Raw genomic sequence first — 25155 nt, forward strand, 5'->3', positions numbered from 1 at the left:
CCCCACTGGATGCAACAAATGCCTCGTTTATAATAAGTTTTAATGTTTATGTCTCGTAGCTCTGGCCGGACACGGCATCACAATGTGGTGAGGGGCGTAACATTTCCGTCACACGCTTGAGGTATTCGGCCAATCACAACGCACTGGATAGCTGGCCAATCAGAGCACACCTCGCTTTTCAGACTGATGAGCTTTGTAAAAATCGACGTGTTTCAGAAAGGCGGGGCATAGAGGAGAAACAATAATGTACAATATGTGGAAAATAATGTGTTTTTTGAACCTTAAACCGCATAAACACATTTCATTACACCAAATACACAAAATAATGTTCTTTTTAGCAACATCATATGACCCTTTTAAAATCTGGAAAGACAAACATGATGATGACAACACATACAATTGGCAGTTGTGGCCTAATGGTTAGAGAGTTAGACTTGTAACCCTAAGGTTGTGGGTTCGAGTCTCAGGTCCGGTAGGGATTGTCGGTGGAGGGAGTGAATAACCAGTGCTCTTTTCCACCCTCAATACCACGACGAGTTGAGATCTTTGAGCAAGGCACCAAACCCCCAACTGCTCCCCGGGCGCCGCAGCAATATGCCTGCTCACTGCTCTGGGTGTGTGTGCACTTGGATGGGCTAAATGCAGAGCACAAATTCCGACTATGGGACACCATACTCTGCCACATGTCACTTCACTTTCAAACAAATCATGAATTATAGGAGAAACACATTTGCAGTTTAAAAATGGTTTTGTAATGGCAACACATTAAATGAAGAAGAAAAGTTCCAGTTCTGTGAGACTTTGGTTGGTCTAGTTCTTGGTCTGGTGACAGGATCCTGATGACGCTCATGTGGTGTATTGTCTTGTCTCTGTTTGAATGTGCAGTGGTTCTCACGCTGTTTCTTGTGTGGCTGCAACTGCAAAAAGCAACTATTATTTTGAATGAACTTGTTTTCACAATGATGCAAGAAACAGCAGACAATAAGACAATATGAATAATAATGGAATTAATTAAAATAATTATTATGATGAAAAAGATTATTTGATGAAGTATTTGCAAAAATCAAAATCAAAAAGATAAGCTGTAAACATTTCTACAGCCAAGGAGAACTATATATCATCCAATAAAAACATATTTATGGACAACCAATAAATACCTGCATTATCAACACATCAAGAGCTTATAAAAATACTTAGCATTTGTTCAAGATAAAGACAGTCTAATGTTCTAGAATGTTCAGAATGTTTATATGCACTGTATGGTGCAGATGTGGTTATGTCTGCTGCAGGATATGTGGTTGTCACACTTATGATTACCCACTTTTAGCCTGGGTAAGTGTCTGCTAGACAATACTTCTTTCATGAGAAAAATGTATATGACCACAAATGCACATTCAGTGGCAGGGTGTTTATTGAGTGCTCAATGAAATAATATATGATGACTGACAGCAAGCAGAGATTATGCACCTGACACAGCCAAAGTCGTTTCTAGACATTGGCCAACTACAGGTGGTATATGGCATCAGCAGAACAAACAAAATATGTTTGATGTGAGGAGACTGTATTGTATTTTGAAACAGATAAACACATATACAGAGACATAACAATTCTCAGTCTTGCTGACGAAAACCTGTAACTTGTAACTGTAAACACATTTACATACATGTGAAGAAAACACATTTCAAAGTAAGAAAGAAAGGTTACACTTTATTTTAAGGTGTCCTTGTTACAGTGTAATTATACATTTAAGTGATGAGTAATATTAATTAACCACGTGTACTTACTATATGGTTAGGATTAGGATTAGGGTTTGGCGTAGGGTTACTTGCATATAATTATGCATAATTAATTGTTATTATAATAGTAAGTACATGTAACATGTGTAACAAGGACACCTTAAAATAAAGTGTTACCGAAAGAAATTACTGGGATTTTATAATGGTTTTGTAATAGTTGTTTTTCTGGAATGAGTCATCTTCAAAGATGTATGCAGCCAACAAATGCGACAGACAAACAAGCGTGCAGCCATCTTTACAATGTTGTCTTTGAACTTCCGTTTTTGCAGTAGCTCTGTACATTTCTATGGCATTGCTGTCAGATTAGCTGGTGAAGTGGATTTACTTATTGTAGAGTTAACAAAAGTTATCATGAGTATTGCAATGTTTGAAGCGGATGTCATAACAAATGTCAGTAGACAGGAAAGATTTAAAAATGTGCAGAATTCATTCATAAACCCTCATGCTGTGGAAATAGAAACCGGAAGTCAAAAGACAATGATCGCAGAAAAAGAATGAAAAGGAGCGTGGTAAGGTCCATAGTTCTCGTGCCTAGATTGTGTCAAGTTATATGAAACATGTTGAGATCACTGATCTATATTGGAGAATTATATATACATTCAGCCTATAGGCTAGATCAGTGGTTGAGATGCATCTCACACAAACACCCCCAGCACACTTTATCCAAATATCAAATTTTATTTAACACTGAAGTTTTTATAGCTTCTACTAAAAGGATAAATAATGACAGTATACTTTTTTGATTTACCGTCTGATAATTATATAACAAGAAGTGAGCAGTTATGGTTACTTCTGCTGATCGCCATGTAATTTTACCCCATGTGAGTCCTCTATGGATTTTACCTCTCTCTGTGAGTGTGCGGCTTTGAGTGGTTGTTGGGCCGTGTGGCTGCCTTGCCCTGCCATGTCTTGGCCTGCCTCAAATTCCTTGCCTTTTCTTGTCCTGCTCATCCTTGCCTTGCCATGCTTTCCCCTATGAGGTAGTTTCCCAGATAGCACACGTACGACTGCAAGACGTCTGTTAAAGATCTCTTCGTTTGGAAAGCATCTGCTGTGTACAAACATCTGATCGATGTCTATAAGATGTCAGTTTTACATACATTCTAAATCATAAACATCTTAAAGACATCTTCTAAATGTCTATTTGACATCTAATAGGAAACGTCCTATTGCAGATGAGCAAACACTCTAAAAAATACGTCTTGCATGTAAATGCAGACATCAAATAGACGTCTCCGTGAAGTATGTGTGCTATCAGGGTTTGTTTAATTGTTTTGTTTTCTCTTTGTTAATAAAAATTAACAAAACCTTTTTGTGCTGGAAATATATATATATATATATATATATATATATATACTGTATATATATACTGTATATATATAATATATATATATATATATATATATATAGTACTTTATATATATTATGGGACGCCTGTCTGTGCATTCATAAAAACCACAAAATGACCCCCAACCCATTAACCTGTTCTTTCAGAGCAGTTTACTCAACAAACAACAAATGAAAGAGTTAGTAATACAATAAAAAATAAGAAAATTACAAACAATAAAACAAATACAATAGAAAAATATAAATAACAAACAATTTAGCCAATAAAGCCTATACAGAAATTGAATAAAGTAATCAAATGTAAAACTAAAAGTCTTCACCATAAGAATTAGCCTAAATATAAATGTATTCATAACAAAGCAAAAGTTATTCAGTGAAGAGGAGTGAATGATTCTCTCGTTTTCTTTTGTTGTTTGATTAACATTAATAACACAGACAGCAGCAGGTTTATACAGTAGTGTGCTGTCACGGGATGCACAGATCTAATAGACTAGCTAGCATTCGATTATTTTTCCAACCGTTTATGTTCACTTAAGATGTACGTAACTGACTGTGTTTAAGTGAAAACTCACCAAGATGGACATTTTGACATATTATTGTGTGTATTTGTCTGTTTAAGCGCACACCTAAAGCCCTGTGTCTGTGTTTCACTCCGTCTCGGAACGTGCCTGGGCAGAGTCGGCCCAAGGAATAAGCGAAATAAGCGAACCCCGTAGCCACCAGGGCCCCCCCAAGAGTACATGAAATGACAGCTTGATTTAATTTATTTTTATTTATTATTGTTTTTTTTTTTCTCGATATATCATGTCAATGGACAATGGTAATTATACAAGAATGCAATAGTAAAGGAGTAGTTCACTTCATCATTTACTCACCCTCCACTTGTTCCAAACCTGTATGAGTTTCTTTCTTCTGTTGAACACAAAAGAAGATATTTTGAAAAGTGTTAGTATCCAAACAGTTGATGGGCACCATTGACTTCCATAGTAGGAAAAAAAATACTATGGAAGTCAATGGTGCCCATCAACTGTTTGGATAGATTAAGAGTTGTTGTTTTAGTACAGATGGCTTGCTGCTGTGTTTAATAATTTATGTTGTTAAAATAACATCTGTTATTTTATGCATAAATGCATGAATGCATTGTCTGCTGGTTTATTTAGCTACTTTTCAGTACACCACATTAAGTATGCCACTTAGTACTGTAGACTTTGAATGTTATAGTGCAAATTAATACCTGACCACTCTTGTGGGTTTGCTACTGTTGCAATTAAAAATCATAGACGGGTAAATACATGCCAGGCAGACATTGGTATATGTAAGCAACACAGCTATATTGGGTGTGTTAGATTTATAGTGTGCGAATAATCACAGACAATAATCAGTAGCATTGGTGGCACCGAGGGGCCCCCAAATAAAATTCTGCTTAGGGCCCCATAAAGGCTTGGGCCGGCCCTGGGCAACAGTGTCTCTTCTGCAGTTCATTGTGCTTTTAACTTTTTTTTGTTGTATCGAACACGGCCGATGTTGTACCGAAATCTGAAATCTGCCAGGAGAGTATACGACAGTCACATTACATGATTTGACTGATTTGGATGTTATGCAGAAAAGGCGACAGCGCACCATTTTAAAGGAAAAAATATCCATAGCCAAAATAAAAAATTAAACTAAAATTAATCTTTGAGAGCAATGGGGCCGCCTGGTGGTTTGGGGGCCCTATGCAACATGCGCATTTTGTGTATAGGGAGGACCGGGCCGGCACTATGAGTCTGAACCAACACACTCCAAGGTAATGCTAAGTAGCCTAAAGTTATTGTAATTAACTATTAACTGGGCATAAGTCGTCTTTTTACTTAATTATCAGATAGCTATTTGTGTCATATAACATAAAACCGTAAATTTAATAAAACATTGTAAGTTACTAATTCCGGGTTCCACGGTTAACAGCGAAAAGAACCTTATCACTTAATTCAGTATACAGGGCAAATTAAAGCACTCTCAAAATAAATAAATAAATACCATATATATCCTCCTGAGAACCAGAAATAAAAAGCTTTGTGAATTTAGTATTTTTTCATGTCATTACATTGTTTAGAGCATAAGAAAAAAATGGTAAAATAACATTTTTGGAAAATTATATTTTATTCATAAGTTATGATATGTCCTCTGTAGAGGACACAAGGACTCAGTTTTTCTAAACATAAAATGACAAGAGTAGACATGAAAAGGCAAAAACAATGGGAATTTTTAAAAAATCACCAATCAATTTTTAGGTTTCAGGATTTTTTTATAACTAACTTTGTTTAAGGATGGTTCTCAACTATGTTATAAAATATATAACAAAATGATTTGATATACCATTTTGCTTTATGCAATATGTGTGTAAAAATTCCATAAACTGGTTTTCCCATTAAGCACAGTTATCTATACACTGTATCTAATTTGCATATTAAAGTGCTGTTGGGACAGCATGTTGAAAAAAGAAGTGTAATAATGGGAGTAGTAATTGGCCAGATTTTCATAATAATATCTAATATTTCATAAGAATATTGATATATAATTTGTTTTCCTATTCAATTCTTTTGTCTCCCAAAATGTATAATAAACATGCTTTTAGTCCTGGTGTCCTCTACAGTGGACATGTATGAAATTATGTCCTGTTTCATAACAGTTAATTAGGCAGTCACCCATTTCCCTATTTTTACATTAAGATTACCTTTGTCACACTCAAAGTTAACCTTTAAAAATGAATATACAATTTATATACTGTATATATTGTAATGTTGAGATGCCTAAAATCAATTTTAATTATCGTATTGTGTGTGTGTGTATATATATATATATATATATATATTCTGTATATATATACTATATATATATAATATATATATATATATATATATATAGTACTTTATATATATTATGGGACGCCTGTCTGTGCATTCATAAAAACCACAAAATGACCCCCAACCCATTAACCTGTTCTTTCAGAGCAGTTTACTCAACAAACAACAAATGAAAGAGTTAGTAATACAATAAAAAATAAGAAAATTACAAACAATAAAACAAATACAATAGAAAAATATAAATAACAAACAATTTAGCCAATAAAGCCTATACAGAAATTGAATAAAGTAATCAAATGTAAAACTAAAAGTCTTCACCATAAGAATTAGCCTAAATATAAATGTATTCATAACAAAGCAAAAGTTATTCAGTGAAGAGGAGTGAATGATTCTCTCGTTTTCTTTTGTTGTTTGATTAACATTAATAACACAGACAGCAGCAGGTTTATACAGTAGTGTGCTGTCACGGGATGCACAGATCTAATAGACTAGCTAGCATTCGATTATTTTTCCAACCGTTTATGTTCACTTAAGATGTACGTAACTGACTGTGTTTAAGTGAAAACTCACCAAGATGGACATTTTGACATATTATTGTGTGTATTTGTCTGTTTAAGCGCACACCTAAAGCCCTGTGTCTGTGTTTCACTCCGTCTCGGAACGTGCCTGGGCAGAGTCGGCCCAAGGAATAAGCGAAATAAGCGAACCCCGTAGCCACCAGGGCCCCCCCAAGAGTACATGAAATGACAGCTTGATTTAATTTATTTTTATTTATTATTGTTTTTTTTTTTCTCGATATATCATGTCAATGGACAATGGTAATTATACAAGAATGCAATAGTAAAGGAGTAGTTCACTTCATCATTTACTCACCCTCCACTTGTTCCAAACCTGTATGAGTTTCTTTCTTCTGTTGAACACAAAAGAAGATATTTTGAAAAGTGTTAGTATCCAAACAGTTGATGGGCACCATTGACTTCCATAGTAGGAAAAAAAATACTATGGAAGTCAATGGTGCCCATCAACTGTTTGGATAGATTAAGAGTTGTTGTTTTAGTACAGATGGCTTGCTGCTGTGTTTAATAATTTATGTTGTTAAAATAACATCTGTTATTTTATGCATAAATGCATGAATGCATTGTCTGCTGGTTTATTTAGCTACTTTTCAGTACACCACATTAAGTATGCCACTTAGTACTGTAGACTTTGAATGTTATAGTGCAAATTAATACCTGACCACTCTTGTGGGTTTGCTACTGTTGCAATTAAAAATCATAGACGGGTAAATACATGCCAGGCAGACATTGGTATATGTAAGCAACACAGCTATATTGGGTGTGTTAGATTTATAGTGTGCGAATAATCACAGACAATAATCAGTAGCATTGGTGGCACCGAGGGGCCCCCAAATAAAATTCTGCTTAGGGCCCCATAAAGGCTTGGGCCGGCCCTGGGCAACAGTGTCTCTTCTGCAGTTCATTGTGCTTTTAACTTTTTTTTGTTGTATCGAACACGGCCGATGTTGTACCGAAATCTGAAATCTGCCAGGAGAGTATACGACAGTCACATTACATGATTTGACTGATTTGGATGTTATGCAGAAAAGGCGACAGCGCACCATTTTAAAGGAAAAAATATCCATAGCCAAAATAAAAAATTAAACTAAAATTAATCTTTGAGAGCAATGGGGCCGCCTGGTGGTTTGGGGGCCCTATGCAACATGCGCATTTTGTGTATAGGGAGGACCGGGCCGGCACTATGAGTCTGAACCAACACACTCCAAGGTAATGCTAAGTAGCCTAAAGTTATTGTAATTAACTATTAACTGGGCATAAGTCGTCTTTTTACTTAATTATCAGATAGCTATTTGTGTCATATAACATAAAACCGTAAATTTAATAAAACATTGTAAGTTACTAATTCCGGGTTCCACGGTTAACAGCGAAAAGAACCTTATCACTTAATTCAGTATACAGGGCAAATTAAAGCACTCTCAAAATAAATAAATAAATACCATATATATCCTCCTGAGAACCAGAAATAAAAAGCTTTGTGAATTTAGTATTTTTTCATGTCATTACATTGTTTAGAGCATAATAACGTCTCAGAGAAATTCACTAAAATATAATGTCCACTACAGTGGCAAAAACTCCATAGCTGGGTCTCAGGAGGATATATTGTGTTTGTGTATATATATATATATATATATATATATATATATACAACTCTTCATCTATATAGGGCAATATATGTCATATTACATTTCCATATGGTTTATGCAATTGAGAGAAAATTGTTTCAACACCTTTTTTTTTTTTTTATCAGTGAAACTGTACGCACTGTGAAATGAATCACTTACTTACATCGTACGTACATCTGCAACTCCACGTTTCAGCGATGACTAATCTGCACGCCTCTGATTGGCCATTGCACTCAAGCTCAATAGAATCGTTTGTGATTGGTTTTAATGCCCAACACTGTAAAAAGGAATATGAGATATGAGTCGATGCTTTTCATTTTATTTACATTTTCACTTTATTCATGACAGCCGTAAGATTTAGTTTAATTTTGCACAGGGGCGCATTACCGCACGGGCTTTAACGGGCTGAAGCCCAGGGACCTACACTTATTGGGAGGGGCCTACTGGCTGCAGGTAAATTATATTTTTCGAATAATTATTTGTATATATGGAGTTTGCAGCAGTGACAGCAGCATTCTGTAAACAAACTCACACGCTCATTTTCAGCGACGCCCTGCTTGTAGTAATATGTAGTAAATGGTTCAGTTTAGGTTTCTCCCACACAGTTTGTTTAGTTTGTATGTTCCACCGATATACTGAGAGCGAAATGCACAGCAATGCGCTAGTAAAGAAGCCTAGTATGAGCGCTATTTTGTGTGCGTGTCTCTAATATGTTAACGTGCAGATTAACAAGAAACACAACACTGTGAAAGGAAATTTACAAATGCATGGATATAATATGTGTGTCAGCTGAAGGTTTTAGATTCAGTCACTGTGTTCCATCAGAAGTGCTGCTTCAAAGTCTCAATTTTAAATCCGGGGACGGAAAAACAGGAATTGTATTGCTTAAAGACCCCATGAAATCAAAATGAAAGTTTTTTGGGTGTTAGTATCAATATGTTAGTCTTAAGGTTATCTATAAGGCAGTGTGCTCCAAAACAGTGACAAAATTCGCCTTTAGAAGATATAAGCATTCAAAGCTTTTAGTTTGTCACTTCCTCCAAAACGGCGCAAAGATTTTTTTGACGTCACATCGTACTTCATCTTCTCATCAAATCTTCTGACCAATCAAACGCTCACTAGAAGCCGAAGTGCCCGCCCCCTACACTATAAATAGAGGCTAAAGCTGCGGCTGAGATCGGTCGCTTGTTCACAGTGTAGTATTTCCTGTACAGTAAATGGCACGTAGTGTACAATGTAGGCGATAGGGAACGATTCAGATAGTGTAAATATGCTTTCGACTGGGGCAAATGAGGTCTGGTTTCACGTTGTGTCACGCGAACCGCGGCAGTGCACACAGTCTGATCCAGACTTTGGCTCCGGTCCAGAGACGCGATCGCACGGAGCGGATCATATGCGCGAGTCGGCATATATTAAACACTTTTAAAACTACACAGCCTCAGCATGATTATGATCTCTATTTTGTTTTACTAAGAGTTTCATATTGAATCTAGGGGGTAATCTATTAGACTGTGGCTGTCAAATGCGGCTTTACCAAGCTCAAAGGCTCTGACCCGTGCAGATATAAACAAAACGCTATTGGCTAATTTTAAAAGGGGGCGGGCTGCTCGATATGTCCCGCCCTGTCTTCCTGTTTCAGTTGAAATTACGTCACCACATAGAATAACCCTGCTTGTTTCAAGGCACTTCAGGGGACCTTTAAATGTGACCCTTAAACTTTAAAAGGCTATGATTTAATTAATCAAACATGAGCACAGCATGTTTCAAAATAAAAACGCAGTTAGCAATCACCAAATAGCTCACATTTATGCCAACTTGCCAAGTGTTGTTTCGATGATGATGAATAATGAATATTTTGTGTAATTTATGGTGTTTAAATCATACCTGTAAACTCACATTTCGGCCAGGAAAGTTCTGATGGCATTTTCTTTTTGTATTGCTTACTTTATGTAGCGGCTATAATTCTGCTGTTCCACAAGCACCACCTTCTGGCAGAGTGAATTTGCATATTCACTTATATTCACACTTTATGCAGAACCGTGTTTTAAATGTTAACTAGCATATCAATAACAAAAAAAAAAAAAAACGAAATTGAACATATATAATTTTCAGGAAGCAAAAAAAATACAAAATAAAAAATAAATCTAGGGAGGGGGAGCCTACCATAATGCCTCTGGATATCTTAAGGCACCCCTGCCCATGCCAACTCATAGATGTGTAAGTCCTCGTCCTCCCGGGTTCCTTCTTTCAAGTTAGCCTGGCAAGACCGGTCTCCACGCAAGTGCGCTCTTTGCATTCTTGGAATTGAGAAGCAGCATAGTCTAATTCCTGCAGTGGCAAAGCTGAATTTACATCAGCCATTAATTGTGCTATTTAGCCTAATGTTTTTTGGAACCAGTGATAGGCTTTTTTTCTTCTCCAGGATTCACTGATGAATAAAAAAATTAAAAAGAACAGCATTATTCAAAATATAAATAATTGATATGTTTATATTTAGTAAGTCTTTAATATCACCTTTTTATCAATTTAACATTGCTGAAAGTAGCCTAGGTATTAATTTCTTTCAAATAAATAAATAATAAAATCCTATTGACCCCAAACTTTTAAACGGCATAACACCGGTCTCGCTCATGATATTCACATAGGCTCCAGCTTTGGTACTAAAGTCCTGTGATAAGAGGGAAGAGGAGAATTGTGGCCAGTCTTTTGATCTTACTCAAGAAACAAAACTTTGAGGTTAAAAGGAATAAATGTGCTGTGATCAGGAGTAAAAAAGTCCATATCCTCCTGTCTTTCCTTTAAATAGGCCTATATGAAGATAAAGATGTCGGTTTTTTTCTTAACCTGCATCATGAGTGACAGGACAGCATCGGAAACTTTGTGGGTAAAAGCATCACCATCATATTCTTTCGGTTTCTGCATGGTGTGCTATAAAACAGATTCTGGGCAGACCGGTCAGAGTGAGTAACAGGATATCTGGTAAGTGATGTATGATTTATTTACCTATACAGATGAGACTTTAAAATTTCTTAAAGTGGCAGAAACAAATAGTAAATTGGATAGAAATTTACCAATATTTAGTCGACCTAAATTTGCTTGCCAACTTATCATAGTTATAAACTCATAAATGAGTGGTTAGAAATGATTGATTCTGGCGGAAATTAGGTATGTTAATGAACACTAAAGCTCACTAATCTAATTTGTTCAGTGTGGTTGAATCTTGAGTCTGTGTGGGAAAATATTTCTTGCCGAATAGAGGAGCCCACACATGATTCATAGCCAGAAAGGGACATAGACACATTTATAGCGGAATAGCCTGTCCAGACACTTTATCCATCTTCTTCGTCTCTTCAGTCAATTAAAATGTAGCAATTGCACTCTTAGATATAGGCTATAGCAGTTAAGTAAAGTTCTGGACCACTTTTAACCATTTTTCATTATGAAGGTGAGCATTAGTCAGTTATTCGTGCACATGTGAGTATCATTTAGAATTTTTATAGCTTGAATTAGTCTGTGATTTATAATGTTATAGTGATAAAACAGTTTTAATTTATTATGCTGCCCAAATTTCTCCATAATTTTGCAAGCTGCTTCTGTTCTTCCATAGGTTTCGCTTTCCACTTTACGCAAGAGAAGGTGCGCAAGGTGCTCCGGCTTCTGGCTCTCTCAGTTCAAAATGTTGAAAAACTTTAGCCTGTGTAAATACTGTGAGTATTAGAGGGACATGTCCTTTTGATTTGTCAAAATGCTTTGTCTGAATCAGTTGCGGAAGCATACATGCTAAATTTAAATTAGGGACTCCAAAAGAGGTGAAATAGGTCATGTGTCTTTTTTCATTCGTAAAAAGAAAGTAAACCGAAACCACTTTCATGTGAGGGAAAATCTTCCCGTATTGAGTCAATGGAAAAAAAGGATCGTTTTGCTGGAAAACAGAACTAGTCTGCTGGATATTTTTAACACTTGAATTAGCTTAGGCAGCACTTTTGAAGCATTCTGTTCAGTTATCCAAAACATAGGACAAAGTATGTTCCATGTTGACACCTTATAAAAAGGTAGCAGCAAAAGTTGAAGAACAAGTGGAATTTACGAAAAACTTTCGAGAAACATCCCTCATATTAAGTAATAGCAAATCATTTTTCTGTCAAAACTAGGCTACACCTACCGCCGTAGAAAAACCTCACCAAATTCTTACAAAAACGGATAATGTCCTGGCAGAAAATTACCTGTTGCCGCTAAATTTACGGAACGTTTACATTTATTTTCAGTTTCCCTTCATTTTTTTACGATTAAATTCCTTCAACCCTAAAACACTACACCCAATGCGTATTAAAATACGGGTAAAGCACCTGTCAAAATCAAGCTCAATATCAAAAATTCCTTCATGAGTGTAGGCTAGGCTACACTGTAAGGGAAAAAAATGGTAAGTTTCTGTCAGGACATTAGCTACGGACATTTCTTTAACTCTAAAACACGACTCAAATAGCCTGCAATAATAATTCAAAATATGGGTAAAATACCTGTGAAAAATAAATATGGAAAATTCCTTCATATTAACAAAGTAGGCCTACATTGGACCCTATTTTTACGGACTTTAAAGAAATACATAGCCAACTAAACTATACAAAGGCTTATAGGCTATTCCTCGGCTCAGTGCATCCATTTAGTGATCATTTTGAGTGAGATTTCGATTTGATTTTGATTACAAAAATTCACATTTCAAATGCTGTTTAATTATGAAAGCTTAATCCAATCTTAAAGGGTTTGCAGTGTAGGCTATAAGTAAAAAAAAAAAAAAAAAAACTTCAAACTTCAAATAGGCCTAACTGATTTATTTTTACATTTTACACTGTAATGTCTGTTTTCAACAGTATCTGCAGTGCTGGCACTGATCTTGGTTTTCACCTACCATGCTGGTGGAAATATGGAAGAAGATCCTCTTTTCAAATGCTTACAAGACTCTGATTATGACTACCTTCTGAAGCTAACAGAACAAGGTCTCCCTCCAGCGAAGAACCCTCAGCATGTGATAATCATCGGAGCAGGTGCTGCTGGACTCACTGCTGCCAAGTTTCTGGAGGATGCGGGACATAAGGTCTCATAACACTATCTATAGCACAAAGCAACATTTAACACTAACACCATAACAGACCCATGAAAACAGGATATACACATAGGAAGAGCTTTCTAAACACATCTAAACTGAAGGATACAATGACTGGTGCAAATCATGTCTCTATTAGTTACAAGAGATTATTAGAGATAATTGGTTAGGCACAGCAATATGTTTTCCCCATTTCTTCACATATGAAAAGAGTAAAAGAAGTTAGTTCCAGTTATGTATTAGTTCAGTTATCTATATTGCCTGTTTAACCATTTCAGACACCAGACTGTACAGACACATCATAGCCTTGGTTATACTTCTAACCACTTCCATATGAGATTCATGATGTGGCCTAACATAGTAAATTTCTGCTAGTTCCAAAATGACGCCTCCAATCTCATGACCTGGCTTTTCCCAACTTATACAGCGCATTAAGAAATCAGTCATTTTCAGGAAAAGAAAATGTCAGTAATCAAGATTATATACAGTGGATGAAGCAGAGAAAATCCCTAGAAAATGTTTCCCTGAAGCACTGCATGATTAAATTTGATTTAAGGTCTTTTCCGTAGAATCACGTCTACTTTCTATTTAATATCTGTATTATAATTATACGTCATTGTGATAATATTTCAAATAACGTAGCTCTGTTGTCTGCTGCTTTTGCCTGTTCTTTTTTCTCTGCTCTTATAGGTGACGATCATTGAGGCAAGTGACCGCATAGGTGGAAGAATTCTAACACATAGGGACAAAGAGGGCTGGTATGCAGAACTTGGTGCCATGAGGATCCCACATTTCCACTTGTAAGTTCTTTTTAGTCTCTATCCATGAGAGTCAAATTCTAGTTCCTATTCACCTCATGTAACTTTCTGAGGGTAGACAGTACAATAATTAGTGTGAAACTGTATTACAGATAAACATGCAGATTTACTTGATAGCGTCATTCACAATGAATAGCATTAGCCAGATAACAGGAAATCCAAAATGTGAAACTGACATAATCAAAGACTGCTATTCAAGTGACAGTGACAGAAGGTGGATCTGCAGGCCACAACTTAATCAACTTGTTTTCAATGATATCACTTTCAAGCATTCTCAGGACTTTTGCAAAAAAGCTGGGCCTTGGGTTTAGACCCTTTGTACAGGACGACAACAACACTTACTATTTTATAAACGGATTTCGTTATAAAACCTACACTGTAAAGCAGAACCCAGATGTTCTGAACTACCCTGTGCATGACTGGGAGAAGGGGAAAAGTGCCAGAGAACTGTTTGACATGGCTTTGGGCAAGGTGAGTGAAAAACATTCGGTTTATTCAAAAACACATGGATCTTGCCAGCCAAATGTTTATTTAAAGGGAGAATGAATGAGGTTAATTAATCATTTTTCTGGTAAAATCAATGACGTGAAGTCAGAATAATTAAATATTGTTAAAACAATAGATAATTTCCCCCTTATCTTACTTATTATTTATTTGCTAATATATTTTATTGTTTCTTTCTTGGATCTTTATTAGTTAAAAGATGATCTGCAGAAAATGGGCTGTGAGAAAATGTTGAACAAATATGATTCATACTCAGTTAAGGTAAAATGCCTGTAATATCTCATCAGATTTAATTAGCAATTACAATTAGCTTAAAAATATACTGGTTAGTCTAAATATGAGTACTAATGGTAGGATGTCTCTAAATCCAATCTGTTGACAGGAGTATTTAGTGAACGTGGGAAATTTGAGCAGAGGAGCTTTGCGAATGATTGGTGATATCCTGAATGAGAACAGCTTCTTCTACACGGCCCTCACTGAGATGCTCTACATCCAGTGTGATATAACTGACAATGAAACGTAAGATATTACGGTTAACCCAAACTAATGTCCTCTATACACTATTCACACGTTTGGGATTTTTGCTTTTAAGGAAGTCTCTTACACTCACCAAGGCTGCATTTATTTGATCAAAATACAGTAAAAACACCAATTTTGTGAAATATTATTGCAATTTAAAATAAATATTTTCTATTTGTATATATTTTAAATCTAATTTATTTCTGTGGTGGCAAAGCTGAATTTTTAGCATCATTACTCCAGTCTTCAGTGTCACATGATCCTTCAGAAATCATTCTAATATGCTGATTTAGTGCTCAAGAAGCATTCAATGTTGAAAACAGCTATGTTGCTTAATATTTTATTTAGAAATCATGATACATTTTTTCCCCAGGATTTTTCCCCCAGAATTTTTTCAGCATGTCTTTACTGTTGTTTTTAATCAATTTAATGCATCCTTGCTAAATGAAAGTATTACTTTATTTAAAAGAATCTTACTCCAGGCTGGTAGTATATATCAGCTAAAATATCAAAATGATGTCAAACATATTCAAAATATCTACATCAATACTCTTTTTCAGGTATTCTGAATTTATAGGTGGCTTTGAATCATTCCCTAATGCGTTCTACACTGTGCTGAATGCTACAATTCTTAAGCACTCAAAAGTCCAGGCCATCAGTCAAATGCAGGACAACGTGACAGTTTTGTACGAAGACTGGCTTAACCACGGCACCCTGACCAGCATTACTGCTGATTATGTGTTGGTGACGGCCACAGCCAAAGCAACGCTCCTCATTGACTTTAAACCTCCTCTGTCGGCTGAAAAGATGGAAGCACTGCGAGCACTGCACTATTCAAGCTCCACAAAAGTAGTGCTGAGTTTCAGCAAAAAGTTCTGGGAGGATGACGGCATACACGGTGGGAAAAGCATCACAGACCTGCCATCACGTTTCATTCACTACCCCAGTCATAATTTCCCCGGGATATCAGGCGGGGCTGTGTTGGCTTCTTACACCTCCTCTGATGATGCTGCATTTCTACAAACTATAAAGGAAGAGGAGTTGAAGAATCTGGTGTTGAATGACCTGGTGAAGATCCATGGAGAACACATCCGGCAGCTCTACACTGGGGGTGTTGTGAAAAAGTGGGGAATGGATCCTTACAGCCACGGCGCCTTTGCCATCTTCACTCCATTCCAGATGAGAGACTATAGTATGTCTATAGTCCAGAATGAGGGGAGGATTTACTTTGCAGGAGAGCACACGGCCAGACCTCATGCCTGGATTGAGACCGCCATGAAATCTGCTCTGAGAGCTGCAGATAAAATAAATAACAATGCAAAGTAGGAAACAAAGCATGATGGTGTGTTTAATAATACACTAAAGACATTTTGAAAACCCTATAGTTGCCAAATGTAACCCTCTTGTGCTCTTTCTTTACCAGGTTTTGACTGACTACACTCTCTGAGACTTCAAAATATGACTTGAAACGATGGATATTACAGCACTCTTCCAACCATCACCTTTGCCAGACTTTGTTATTTCCACTGCCATGATACTATTTGTCAAATACCAACTGTAAAAAAAAAAAAAAAATTATTTAAGACCCTCTTGAGGGATGTGGTTGGCATTTTGGAGGTGTTTGATATTTTACTAAATAGTGGGTACATATGTTAGTGATCTTCTAAGCCCTTTTGCAAGAATCATGATGCTCAATACAATACAATACACTCAATACAATGTATTATTATTCATTATACTGAATTGCTAACTTTCAACATATTATGTAACAATGCACCTAAACCACAAAAAAAAAAAAAACTTGATATTTATTCAGAGTATTTTTATTTTATTTTATTATTTTAGATGACTGAAATTGTATCAAATTATTGAATATTCTGGTACTGTATTTACACATATTATTTTATTATTAACAGCATTAATAATATCTATTTTCTTCAACTGAAATGAAATTGTATTTACGTACCTTTTTGTTATACATTTACAAGTTAAGTAAATTATAAGAAATGTTAAAATGTTACATAGATTAATAAAATTTGGTATTTGGTATACATTATTTTGTCTTTTTATTATATGCGAAACAATTAGTAAAACATCAATTATAAAAAAAAATTATGAATAGGCTAACACATCTAAAACAAGGCTACATCCTCTGTTTATATATATATATATATATATATATATATATATTTTCTCTGAGAAAAAAGCTTTAATGTTTAATGGGAACTACTCACCCACTTAGATATCACCAATTCAAATGAAAACTTAAAATGGCATTTCAATGATTTTTTTTCTTTTTCTTCAATTTCACCATTAGCTTGGTGAAATTAAAGGGACATCTCCGTGTCTGTGACCAGTGTTCACTGATGTTCCGAAAATAAGTTGAATAAATTAAAAGAACATCTATACATCAGTTCAGGGCTGTGCACAGACCTTTTGAGGGGCATGTGCTGAAACTGAACCTGCATCAGTTCATAAATGAATTTTTTTAATTGGTACTGCCTTGAGTTATTGTTTTGGAATAAATGTAAAGATGCTTAAACACTAACTTGATGAGATGTAGTATATTAAAATTATTTAAGTATTCTAGTATATGTAAATATTTTAATCGATTTGTATTAGTATATTTGACATGAAAATATTAATTTCATCACACCGGTCACTGGCAGCATTAGTACATCCGGGTAATTCCAGTGACCTTGGGTTGTTGGTGAGAATCATGGCGGCTCTTGTCAGGATAAGTTCTGTTTGCTACAGAGGTGTCCGTCGTAAGTTTGCGTGTTTTTCATGCTTTTGTTCTTGGAACCTCATTCTGTATCACAGTTCAGCTTCAAGGTCGTATGTAAAAAATAAAATAATAATAATAATTCTCCAATGACGTTTCATGTTAATGGCAGCACGCGTACTCGTAACGTTTCTGATAGCTAGCATGCTAACTTAACCCTGTGAAACATTTCTCAACTCTGACTCTTCTCTTTCTCTAAATTAACCAGTTATTTATATTTATGTAAAACTGTTGGTAAACGTAATGGCGTACACCACTGATAGCTAGCATGCTAACTTAACCCTGTGAAACATTTCTCAACTCTGACTCTCTTCTCTTTCTCTAAATTAACCAGTTATTTATATTTATGTAAAACTGTTGGTAAACGTAATGGCGTACACCGTAAGACTGAGACTAGAAGATGACATGAATTTTATCAGTGTATAAAAAGGTCTGTGTTTATATTTATTATGTTGGCTGGTTTGAAATGATTTGTCATTTCTAAGCATTGTATGAACATCATCACTGACCTCATTCGTTACAGATGAACATCAAATTAGTACATATAATTGAAATTTTAATTCTGAATACTTTTGTTTTCTTGTATTGTTTGTACTTGTCACTTCCCACAGCTCTGTTATTTCGCGCTTCCTCCCTCATCAGACCTTTGGCTGTACAGAAGAAGGATCGTGATTGTCCATACTTCATATCAGCGAAGATACATGCTACTCCATCCAATTATGGTTAGTGATTTCCATTGTGTGCTTTTTTTGTAACATTGTAAATCAAGACAGAGCTTTTTGTCTTTTCCTATAATTTTATTATTCTAATATATAGTTGGCCGTACTGCCAGCCTTTCAGTGGGTCTGAATTTAAGTGTCTTAACATTCAGAAGTCCAAATCTATTCATGGTTGTTTCATTAGTCAAGTAAATGATAATTGATAGGTGACTACAGTGTAACAGGTGACAGAAGATAAATGCTGAATGTGGAAATTGCTAACCATCTGTCAGTTTATCACAGGTAAAGACAGAGTGGAAACATTGGTCATTTAGAGCTACAGACTCATCTTCAGCTTTTTCTTTCCATCTGCTGGGGTACAGGATGATTAAACGCATGTAATAAGTGTTGTTAAAGGTGATGGCTGGAGACATATACTGCAGATGTGTTGACGCAGATGCTCTTTTATAAAGAACATTTGTTGATGTTACAGTTTTTTTTTTTTAATAGCGGGCTCTGGGTCCAAAGCTGCTTCCCTGCACTGGACAGGAGAGCGGATCCTGAGCATAGCTCTTCTGGGCTTGGCACCCGTTGCGTACTATTACCCTGGCCCTGCTGTTGACTACTCTTTAGCAGCAGCACTTACTCTACATGGTCACTGGTAAGAGAATATGTTTTGATTAATGCTTGACATATTCAAAATGAAATTGTCCTTTGCTGTTGATTTTTTTGTCTTGCTTTTTTTCTGGAATATGTTGAGCTGTTGGGAAAAATTCAGATTAACTATCAGTAAATGTTGCCACAGTCAGTTGTTAATATTCAGTATGTGCCTGTTGTAATTCCATATGAAGTTTCAGCTTTGCAGTTTAGTAACTGACAGGTCAGATTCAATTGATCGTTGTACTATTTCATTAAAAATAGTTTCTGACACAAAATGAAGGTGTCTGCAAAGCCAAGTCATAGGCGGCTGTAACACCCTTCGTGCAAGGATTTAACCTCCCTGTGGACATATGCACTCAAGGCCATACTTCTAATATTAGCTGTTAGTTACATCAGGGTCACATAAGTACATATAGTTTGCTTTTTTTTTTAAAAACAAACAAAAAGGTTTCATTTGGGTGTAAATGTGGTAACAGCCTGGCTTTTAAACATGTTTGAGCCTGGATCTAGAAGGTTTTACCATTTAAGTGATCAAATACCAGATATGCTTGCAGCATATTTCGAACTTCCTTTTAAACAAATATATTTTTAAAAACTCAAGTATATATTTTAATTTTACTGCATTTGGCCTTTTCTTTTAATGGTTTTAATTGATTATTTAATTGATTAATTGATTATCATTAATAATGATATAGGTACAGATAAAAGTATAGATTTCTGCAATAAGATGTTATTTTGTATATTGTAAAATATCTTGGACATTACTTTTGACTTTGAATTTAATTGATTATTTTAGTGCTTCTTGTCCTGTTGTACTTTAACACCTTCTTACAGTGTTTGCAGTGATGTAATGATTATTATAGGGACCTGTTCCAACATCTGATTATGTTTGTAGAGCCCTGCACGGGCCTCAAATTTAGGCCCTAGCCCGGCCCAGGTCCGACAGCTCATCAGAATTCTTGGCCTGAGTCTGACCCGAGCCCATCTTTTCCGTGCACTCACAATATCAACAAAATGTTGTGCTTTTATAAAATAAAGGATACATACAGGATGCGCTTTCTGCAATTTCGGCCAGGAGCGCTTCACAATGATGTACCGAAACTCAGCAAATACTTGCCTCAAAAACTTGCTAAATATATCTATAGAAAGCTTTAAATTACTACTTTAAAACTAAATAAAACAAATCGAAAACAAAAACTCTTTCATTATAAAATCCGTAAAGATGCACTTCTCTTTAAAGGCGCGTCTAATGAGGAGATGGTGAGTCAGGATCGTCATCTTCATCTTTGCGACACGGACTCAGAAAACACTAATTTATTAATAAATAATTCAAATTTCTCCTTACTATTTTCCCCCGACACATTCATGGTAATTACTTTTGCTGGGGCTTTGCGGCACGCTTTAGCCTATTGCATGCATTTTTTGCTGTTATGTGCAAGGGTATGTTTGCAGATTCTACACTGCACATGACCAGTTGGCTCACTGTTTGCCGTGGTAATCAAATCAAAACTCTTCCAAAATGCAGCTTTTCCCGAAGCATTGGGAACTTTTAGTAACTCCCCACACTCCAACTTCCCCCTGATGCTCTGCATGGTCAACTGTCACCTGTATGCTATGCGTGCGTATATGCGTTGCGTATTGCGGCGATGTATAATATTTATAATATAATCAATATAACAATATTTCATACCAAATCTCCATACAAGGTCTTTGTGCATTTTTCATTTTTTTTCTACTTGTTACTTTGCACTTTTAGTTAAATGTTTATTTACTATTTATTCAAGTTTTTTAAGGTATCTAATATTTTGATACTTAATTTCCATGATCTAAATATTCTTAAAAATTAAAAGCTTGTTGTCATTTGGAAGTGTGTAGGCCTTCTTGCATTATTATGCTGTTACATTATGATTATATATTCAGTGGCATAAAATGGTCTTTAAAATGACAATAATATCGCTTATCGCAATTATTTCTAGGGCAATATATCGCACAACAAAAAGTTGTTATCGTGACAGGCCTACCTATGTGTGCTCTGCGCGTATATGGGCATAATAAAAGGAGAGAAGCTGAATGAGCCCGAGTCCGACCCGAGTCCAATCTGTAAAAAAACAAAATGACCTGAGCCCGGCCTGAATGGACTCAGCGTGTCGGGCCCCATCGGGCTTGCAGACCTCTATATGTTTGGCTTCTTGAAAGCGAAGAGTACATGTCTCAGATGGTTACCAAAAACATTGGAGCTTAAATGTATGAATCGAATATTCAACAGCTCAGATATTTAAATTGTATAGGAGAAAAGAGATTTGATTAATCAATTAAGGAATAATTCACCCAAAAATGAAAATTTGCTGAAAATTTACTCGCCGTCAGATGTCGATGAGTTCGTTTTTTTTTTCCATCAGAACAGATTTGGAGAAGTTTAGCAATACATCACTAGCTCAACAATGGATCCTCTGCAGTGAATGGGTGCCGTCAGAATGGGAGTCCAAACAGCTGATTAAAAACATCACAATAATCCGCATGACTCCAGTCTATCAATTAACATCTCGTGAAGTGAAAAAACTGCTTGTTTGTATTAAACAAATCCGTCATTAAGACATTTAACTTTAAACTGTCGCTTCTGGCCACAATACGAGTCCATAATCCATAATAAAGCTTCCTCCAGTGAAAAAGTCCATCCCCTATTGTCTTCTCACATCAAAATCCAATCACATTTGTTTAGAAATGTTTTCACTTGTAAACAGTTCTTGGTCTGTGCATGTTTTTCCCCTGATTCAGACAAGACAGCTTTTTCACGAGAGGAAACAATGTTATGAATAGAAGACTTGTATTTTGGCCAGAAGCAACAGTTAAAAATGTCTTATTGATGAATTTATTACAAAAAAATAAACTTTTTACTTCACAAGACATTAATTGATGGACTGGAGTCATGTGGATTATTGTAATGATTTAATCAGCTGTTTGGACTCTCATTCTGACGGCACCCATTCGCTCCAGAGGATCCATCGGTGAACAAGTGATGTAATGCTACATTTCTCCAACACTGTTGCTATGAAGACACAAGCTCATCTACACCTTGGATGGCACAAGAGTGAGTAAACTTTAAGCAAATGTTCACTTTTTACTATTCCTGTAACATCAATATCCATAACAGCCATTATTTAAAAAAGGGCATTGCATTTTATTGTGTGTTTTCCAGGGGTCTTGGCCAGATTGTGACAGATTATGTTCACGGAGACTTTAAAATCAAGATGGCTAATGCTGGCCTCTTCCTTCTGTCGACCGTCACCTTCGCCGGCCTGTGCTACTTCAACTATCATGACGTGGGGATTTGCAAAGCTGTGGGCCTCTTGTGGAGTAAATGACTGGACTGAGATGAGGGCGCTGTGGGATCCGCTTTCGGCATCAGAGTTCCAGTTTATTGTATACAGTTGTGACATTATATGTAAATTCTATGAATATATAATTTTTGGCAACATTGTGTTGATTTGCAGGTGTTTTTAATTGTTAATGATGTCAGTTTGTTCAGAACATGCTCAGCTTTTGCTTAAGATGGAAATCTGCATGCCGTCCACTCTCTTGTCTGGCAAATCAGTGTTTCTGATGCAGCTAAAGCAACAAATTATTGTGGCTACAAGATGCTGGTCACTGTATTTGAACTTGAAAAATCATTACACTAATAATATTACATTTTTACAGGAACATGATCAGGTAATAAATGTTTTGGCCATATTTATATTGCATAATGTCTTTTTGTCAGCCAGTATCTGATGTGTTAAAACAATATTTTGACTCCAGTTGGTTGTCATCACAGCATATGCAGAATTAACTTTACACCGGTATTTGAAAATGTACCTTCATAGTCCTCCATTAATGACCACAACATCTGGAGAATTGTCACATTGACAGTATTTCTGCTTCACACTTTGCATGGCTGTATTTCTGCTCAAGTAAGTAATCGTTCATGAAAGGAAATGTGTAATTGGATGTGCTTTGCACTAAAATCAATGTATCTACATCTTTCATTTTAAATTGCTTAGATGTACTTTAAACAGGTAAAACTGAGATTGTGTGGGTAATGTAAATAGAATCTAAACGACAAAATGTGTTTTGGATCTAAGGGTTTCTAGAGAGATTTTTTTTCCTGACTGACTTTGATGGAATACATTTTGGACTGAGATTTTGCAAGTCCTGTTATCATGTTCTTATACACTTCTGAAAACAACATCATCGAGTCTGGCCACACTTGTGTCTGTTTAAAGTGCTATGGAGATTTGTGTAATAAATCTGTATGACTAGATTTCTATGCAGATTGAAGCTTTGGGTACAATTGTGCGCTTAAGAATAAAGGCAGTTTTTTTGGATTATATGGTTTCTTTGGAGTGAACAGGATTTTCCACTGTACTGTGTCACAACAGGCGAAGTTCAAAGATTAAATACCTGAATGTGCATCTTACAATTCTCCAGTTTTACCAAATATTGAGTTTCAGTGTCATTTCAAGGGTCTCAGTGGTCCTTAGTAAGTAGCCACAGTAGCCAAATTTTAAAATTACTTAAGGGAAAAAAATTAATTATGTTCTATAAACTAAAAATGTATTCTCTAAAACTAGCTGATAAGGCCTATAAACTAAGGTTATAAAGTTTGAATTAGGATCACAGTATTCAGATTAAACAACAGTTTTGTTTTAATATGCTTTTTATTAACACTAGATGGGAGTCCAAGATTGCTCAAACAATATCATGCAAGAAAATCAAATCTGGTTTGCAGGTGAAGCACATAATGTTACAACCATAAAAAGACGTAATCTGTAAAGATGTATTTAATGAAACCAAATGTCCAGTGCAAACAGTTATAGATAGAGTGCAGTTCTTGATAATCACTGATGAGCTCACAAGAGCATGACACGACATGACAATAGTATCTGCAAGTAATCTTTTCAATGCTGCTTGATTATTGTTTGATATTGATCAAATACATTTCAGATATTGGATACTATATAAAGAAAATTATCCATGACTAAATTTAGAGCAGTATTTACTGTTTAGAAATCCTGTGGGTAACTTGCTTTTTTTTTTTTTTAATTCAAAATGATGAATGTATTTTGTGTGAGGTGATTTGAAGTTGTCATTTTGAGGTCATTTAAGAGAAAAGATAAGCTATCCAGTTCTAAGCTTGATCTTAATGTGCTGCACATGGTGCAAGTAAAAGAGTCAGTCAACAGTCACATGCTTTACTGTCTTTAATAGCCATGGATATGTCCTCGGGAGATATATGTTATGCCAGCTGCTGTGCTTTTATGAACTTAAAAGAGCTTGTGTATTCAGTTATAGCACCAAATGCCTCATGGGGAAATGATTAATACATTATTTTGTATAACTTCACTGGAAATTCCCAGGCGGAGAATTAAATACATGCTGCTTTTGAAGAAGAAGAAAATGTTAATGGTTGAAAAGTACTTCATGCTGCATTTTCTTTTTGTTTCCCCCCCCCTTTGGATTATGGGATGAAATTTGACCCAGATATTCCTCGTCAGGCTTTGTGTAATTTCCCTTAAACTTTCTTAACCCTTTTTTATTTGAGTTATGTATTCTCGCCCCACGCATTATGGATTTTAATGACTGCATCTGTGATTGATCTAAAAATGGGACAAGAAGTTTATTCTGCTGTATTCAATAACAATCAAAAAGAGTTGACCTGACCTAACTTTTTGCTTTTAACACATGGTTTTCATGTGCATTAATGCTTAACAGCACCTATTAAGTGGAGTACTGATGAATGTACTAAAAACTAAAATATACTTCAATGTCATTTCTATTGAAACTTTTATGTCATGTATTTAAATGTGTAATTACATATTTTACATGATAAAAATAAATGTACAGCATA

At 35.6% G+C, this 25155-nt stretch overlaps 2 protein-coding genes across 3 annotated transcripts; both read left to right on the plus strand.

Moving 5' to 3' along the window:
• The first annotated feature begins 11821 nt into the window (after positions 1-11821).
• Positions 11822-16821, plus strand: LOC107657246 (L-amino-acid oxidase-like). 2 transcript variants are annotated; one of them, XM_016445274.1, is made up of 8 exons: positions 11822-11893; positions 13055-13278; positions 13978-14087; positions 14375-14576; positions 14802-14870; positions 14992-15128; positions 15689-16470; positions 16552-16821. In XM_016445274.1, the coding sequence occupies exons 1-7, from the start codon at positions 11863-11865 to the stop codon at positions 16452-16454; spliced, it is 1539 nt and encodes a 512-aa protein (XP_016300760.1). In that variant the 5' UTR covers positions 11822-11862; the 3' UTR covers positions 16455-16470; positions 16552-16821. The 2 variants fall into 2 exon arrangements, with proteins under 2 accessions (XP_016300760.1, XP_016300759.1); XM_016445273.1 differs by having other exon boundaries at positions 15689-16450.
• Positions 16822-17792: 971 nt separating this feature from the next.
• LOC107657257 (succinate dehydrogenase [ubiquinone] cytochrome b small subunit B, mitochondrial-like) lies at positions 17793-23697 on the plus strand. The gene is made up of 4 exons (XM_016445285.1): positions 17793-17896; positions 18525-18635; positions 19122-19272; positions 22468-23697. Exons 1-4 carry the CDS (start codon positions 17848-17850, stop codon positions 22631-22633), a joined length of 477 nt encoding a protein of 158 aa, XP_016300771.1. The 5' UTR covers positions 17793-17847; the 3' UTR covers positions 22634-23697.
• The last annotated feature ends 1458 nt before the right edge of the window (positions 23698-25155 follow it).

Source organism: Sinocyclocheilus anshuiensis, unplaced genomic scaffold (assembly GCF_001515605.1).
Source record: "Sinocyclocheilus anshuiensis isolate Anshui unplaced genomic scaffold, SAMN03320099.WGS_v1.1 scaffold139, whole genome shotgun sequence".
NCBI lineage: Eukaryota > Metazoa > Chordata > Actinopteri > Cypriniformes > Cyprinidae > Sinocyclocheilus > Sinocyclocheilus anshuiensis.